General features: G+C 35.0%; 1 protein-coding gene across 1 annotated transcript in view; it reads left to right on the forward strand.

Annotated features, from left to right (window-relative positions):
• Positions 1-4,204, forward strand: part of NEDD4 (NEDD4 E3 ubiquitin protein ligase) — a 164,392-nt gene extending 160,188 nt beyond the window's left edge. The window contains 2 exon segments of the mRNA XM_043989386.1: positions 202-274; positions 1,232-4,204. Coding sequence (XP_043845321.1) covers positions 202-274; positions 1,232-1,334 — 176 coding nt within the window. The 3' untranslated portion in view covers positions 1,335-4,204.
• The last annotated feature ends 1,796 nt before the right edge of the window (positions 4,205-6,000 follow it).

Raw genomic sequence — 6,000 nt, forward strand, 5'->3', positions numbered from 1 at the left:
TCAAATCATTCAGCATGGTTCACTCACCGCTCTCTTCAGGTTATGGCTTTACCACATCAAACTTTATCACCTGTCTCTCAGCAATAAATTTGAACTTACTGTGACATACACAATTAGCTCTCTGTTAAAATAAGTTGTATGTTTTATAATGAGAAATTCTTGCATAAAAGAAATAAAACCCAAAATTATTCTTCCTTATAGGTTCAAATGGACCACAGTTTTTTACAGTGGAACAGTGGGGTACCCCTGAAAAACTACCAAGAGCACATACCTGGTAAATATTTTATTAGAAGGGTATTTTGATTGACAGATCCTTCCAAAACAAAACTACTTTTAGCAAAAGTAGTTTAGATTTAGAGAGGCTTGACATTCTAGTCTCCTCAGTCTTGGTTAACTGGTGAGTGTGGCCAAAGAAGAGATCGGTGGTAGTGTCTCATAGACAAGCCTCTTGAAAGTGAGCCAAGGGGGCAGCTAGGTGGCGTAGTGGATAAAGCACCGGCCCTGGATTCAGGAGTACCTGAGTTCAAATCCAGCCTCAGACACTTGACACTTAACTGGCTGTGTGACCCTGGGCAAGTCACTTAACCCTCATTGCCCTGCAAAAAAAACCCAAAAAAACAGGCCTAAGCCCACCTGTGGGGCAGCTGGTCCATACTTCAGGACTCAAGTGACCCAGCCATCTAAGAAAGATGTGTCAAAACCACAGGCCACCCCCTCAACACCCCTGACTGTGGCCCAAACAAGACCCAAACTTAAATGGGAAATATTTAACAAAATCAGTCAATCAATAAAACATAAATAATATTACATTTTTAAATTGTCAATATGCAACTTGCAGGTATCCTTACATACATATTAGTGGCATTCATTTCTATTTGAGATTTACACCACTGGCTTAGGTAGGCCATACACATACAGCTTCTTTGCCCCTATATGGAGTAATTGGGACAAGATAGGAACACTCCACCCCACCCCACCCCATCCCTATTGTAGAGGTACTGGGTGAGAACCTGGGAGGTTTAGATTTGCTCATCTGGAGGAAAAGAGAAGAATATCCCAACAAGACATACGTAGGAAGAAATCCATGTCTTAGAAGGTCCTTCTCTTTGTGGTAATGACAGACACTTCTGACCATAAAGTCTGTCACTGGAACATAGCCTCTACATTGGATAAGCCTCTCTCATTGTAATTCTTTATCTCAATATATGTTTGTTGTTGTTTGTTCTTTCAGCTTTAACCGTTTGGATTTGCCTCCATATGAATCATTTGAAGACTTATGGGATAAACTTCAAATAGCAATTGAAAACACTCAGGGTTTTGATGGGGTTGATTAGGCTATAAAAAACAATATAATATGTTGTTTTACTGCTGCAATTTTACAAATGAAATCTTGACTTAAAATCCTCCAGGGAACTACTTCAAACTTGGTTATTGATTTCATAAATATTGAATAAATGATGTAAAACCATACAGATACTAAAATAATTTTATAGTGATAATTACTTCACTTTTAAAGTAACATCACACACAATGTTCCTGTATGAGTATCTTTTATTCATATCTTAAAGATAAAATATATCTTTAGAGTTGTGATTACAGGATTTCTTCAGTGCCTAAAATAGTTCTTTCCTCTTCCCCCCCCCCATGATTACCTCTTTTACAATATTCTTCAGGCAGTTCTTAGACTACTGAAATTGTAACTGTGAAAACATTTATGTAAAGAGTGTCAAGTGTAAAGAAGTTGATGCATTCTAAGAAGAAAAACAGAAAAAAATTGTTGTAACTTAAATGTTAGGAGATTTTTGGCAATATATTCCATGCTGCTTTCAGCTATTTATTATTATTAAAGGGACTTTGCCTACAGCACCTTACTACTCAACATATTTGGAAAACTTTAGAAAGTATTACTTATATTTTGTAGTTACCTAGCAGACTTATAAACTTTTTTAATGCTTCATCTTAAAAGCTCTTTCAGACAACTGTTTTTAACTTCTGATAATATATAGTTTATTAAACATAGTATTTTTATAGGTTAACATATAAAGTTAAGATTCATAATTGAATTAAATGAAAAATAGCAAATTTCTTGTTCTTATGATTCATTTGAATAGTCAAACCAAGATTTTTTTTTATTTTATAATTTCCGATTATAAAAAAACCTAAAAAATCCACTTTTCCAAATATCCAAGAAAAGATTAACAAAGAATTTTTTTTCATGTGTTCCCTGGAAAACTAAGTGAAATTTGTTTCACTATTTCACTATTCACTCTTTAGTCTTGTACAGTGATATAGTAAATATGTGTTTACAGAGTTTCTTATGTTTACAGATTAAGCTAATTCCTATATTGAATTTTTATATTTCTTGCTTCTTCACTTTAGTATAAAAACCAAATATTTGTTAAAATACTATATAAGCAAAGTCATAGTCAAGAATGTATAATTTGGGGGTAGCTAGGTGGCACAGTGGATAGAGCACCAGCCCTGGAGTCAGGAGTACCTGAGTTCAAATCCAGCCTCAGACACTTAACACTTACTAGCTGTGTGACCCTGGGCAAGTCACTTAACCCCAATTGCCTCACTAAAAAAAAAAAAAGAATGTATAATTTGTTTTAGATACATTATTTACCTAATTTCTTATGTTTTTTAAAATCTATCAAATATGCTGATATTTTATTAAAAAGAAACACCTTTTTATAAGTAATATCTTATTTTAGTGAACCTGAAGAGACATTATGAACTTATTAATTTAATTATCCAAAATATTTTTTATCAACTTTTATGTGCAAGAAACTTGGTGCTATGGGATCACAGAGAATATTTGCAATCTCTCGTAAGGTAAAGTTTTGCTTATATCTGTCCCTTATGTTAAAGCTATATTGGAGTGAACACAAGCACACAAAATATATTTTTCAAAATGTTATATTTGATGATTTTTGAAGGATGCTGTAAACTGAAGTCTGCATTGAAAAGTGCTTCTTCTGGGGCAGCTAGGTGGCACAGTGGATAGAGCACTGGCCCTGGATTTAGGAGGACCTGAGTTCAAATGTGGCCTCAGACACTTAACACTTACTAGCTGTGTGACCCTGGCCAAGTCACTTAACCCAATTGCCTCACCAAAACAACAACAACAACAGCACCAAAAAAAAAAATACAACGAAAAGTGTTTGTTCATGTTGACTTAAGGGAACTGGTGAGATGGTAAAATTGTAGTATACCATTCAGCTCACCAAAGAAATGTTCAAAACTGAGAGAGTTGCAAACATACTATAAAAACAGCATCAATTATTTTGAGACCACCCTGTCGTCTTGGTCATTCACAAAGCAGTCAAGATGCTTCCCCAGCACTAACACACTTATTTTATAGCCTGTGCCTCCCTTCTCCTCTCCCAACCTCCAGTCAGGCCAGGAATCAAGAGATCATTCATTACCAAATAGTGCACACTTATATACCCAGGACTAAAACATCAGAAGGAAAATATTTCATTAAATAAATTGATTTCCAGATGAACAGGATGTTGTAAATACGTGTAGTATATGATTTGTCGATTAATTTCATACACATCATGAAAGCAGTATTAGTGTGAAGGCCTGATGTTAGTATTATTATTTTCATTAAAGTTACATTCTGCCTGCATTTGGGATCATAGTTTAGATGTAAATTTGTTAAAATTATAGCTGTCAAAAACTGATCTGAAAAAGAAACAAAGTTTATTTATTCAACTGATTTTTCTTTTAAAATTTCTACAACTCATTTTGTTAGAGGATGGTGTTAATGAGGTTGCACAGTGACAGGTCTGCAACATTTAAAAGACAACTCCCTGCAGACAATTCTGTTCCATGGTCACAAGTTACATCTTTAATCCTGAGTGACCTTCTCAAAGGTGCATATTATTTGATCAGAAAGGGTTGTAGGTTGTTTGTAACCCATCACCTCTAAAAGAAAAATTGGAACATGTACATCCTTCTGATGTTGGGTGAGTAGAATCATCTTTACACATTTTTTTCCCAAGAATTTAAAGCACATAATATCATCCCATATTTTCCTGTATTTTGCTATGTTTTCTCTGTAAATATTTTCCAAACCTTTCCTACCAAATTATACTATAAATGTAAATGATACTTGTATTTTGGGTTACTGTCATAATAACAGTTTGTGTGAATATTATCAAAATAAACACAATAACTGCCACTTTTATTACATGATTGATGGGCAATTTTTTTTTAACTTGGGATATGGCAAAGTGCTATCAATTGGTATAGCATTACTCATGACATAAAATATTAACAATTTTTTCAATCCTAGTGTCAGAAATAAGGATTTATTCTAATAAACCATAATATTTATGAAGAATTTATTCAAGTTAAAAATTTGAAATCTTGGAACAACATGGGAAATTATAAAGATGTAATGTAGTCAAAATGTAGACTATGTTATTAAAAAAAAGTCCTAAGCACAGTATTCTCTTTCAACTCATTTATGCTGCCATGAATGCACAGACTCAGATAAACAAAGGCATCTCCCAACTTATAAATGGGTTATGTAACAAGAGTAGACATGATAGCAAGCTAATAGATTGCAATGAAGATTATATTATTACTAATAATACTAATAGCTAGCATTTATATATTGCCTTAAGGTTTGCAAAGCACTTCACAGATAGCCTTTTCTTTTGTCTTCATAACAACCCTGTAAAGTAGGTGCTGTTACCAGTCTCATTTTGCAGATGAAGAAACTCAGGCAGACAGAGGTGAAGTGACTTGTACAGGGTTTCACATCTAGTAAGGCTGAATTTTAACCCAGGTCTTCCTGACTTCAGGTCCGAACTCTTATCTACTGTGCCACCTAACTGCTTTATAGGACTTTAAATATTAGAAATGAATACTATTACACATTTACAGTATCATTATTAAATATATATATGGGATCTCAACTTCTCATCCTATTTGACTTGTGTTTGATCATGTTCTCCAACTCCTCCAACTCCTCCATGGTTCCAAACGGTATTCTAGAGATCTTCCTCTAAATCTTTTAAAATTATATGAGGCCACCAGAGAAGAGATGAGAAAATGTAGTAGTAGTGTTTCAATTCCCTACTATGCCAGGCACTGTGCTAAGCACAAGGGATGCAAAGAAAGGCAAAAACATAATTGTTGCCCTCAAAAAGAATTGAAAACATTTGTCTGTATTAGAGAGACAGTGTAAATGGGAAATAATTTCAGAGAGAAGGCACTAGCAAAGGGAAGGGAAGGGCTAAGAAAGGGGGAGGGAGGGAAGAGCACTGCTTTATTCTCCTTAGGGAACCAAAGGTGGTGATTTGATGGGGGAGAAATAGAAAACTCCCTTCTGCACCATAGCCCCGGATACCCTAAAATAACTAAAGTAGGTTTGTTTTTAAGGGATTGACTAGATGACCTCTGAGATGCCTTTCAGCTCTAGTCTAAATCTATGAGCCCATAATCGTAAATAGCCTGTGCTCTTCCCTTTGTACCACATCTATAGGAAAGTTGGTTCTGACTTTCCAGCAATGCTGAATGTTTTCTTTCAGGGATCGCTCCAACCTTACAGTAGAACTATAATTCTGTTATTATAGAGGTCTCTGGGGAGGTGGAGCACATCCCAGAGAAAGAGGTGATCCTTTAGTAGTTTGTATGTTTTGCCAGGTGAAAGTAAAGCCTGTCTTGTATGCAATCTCTCATTAGCCCAAGTGGATAAGAATCCTTTACCTTTTCTATAAAGATCTAGAAATGAGTCAAATACTGACATTCCCAGGGGAAATCCTGGAGAGGGCCGTAAGCTTGCTGAGATCTCAAAATTAAACTCAGAGTAAACCCAGGGTTTCAATTCTAGGCTTTCAGTTACAAAGATATTTTTTTGGTTCGGAGCAGAAGCACTCTGTCTTGCTTGTATAGAAATTATTTTGCCTATATAAGACAACGAGGTGCGAAGACTTTTATTTCCCAAGATATTATTTTCTACTCTGCTGAATTATTTAGCGACTG

Source organism: Dromiciops gliroides, chromosome 2 (assembly GCF_019393635.1).
Source record: "Dromiciops gliroides isolate mDroGli1 chromosome 2, mDroGli1.pri, whole genome shotgun sequence".
NCBI lineage: Eukaryota > Metazoa > Chordata > Mammalia > Microbiotheria > Microbiotheriidae > Dromiciops > Dromiciops gliroides.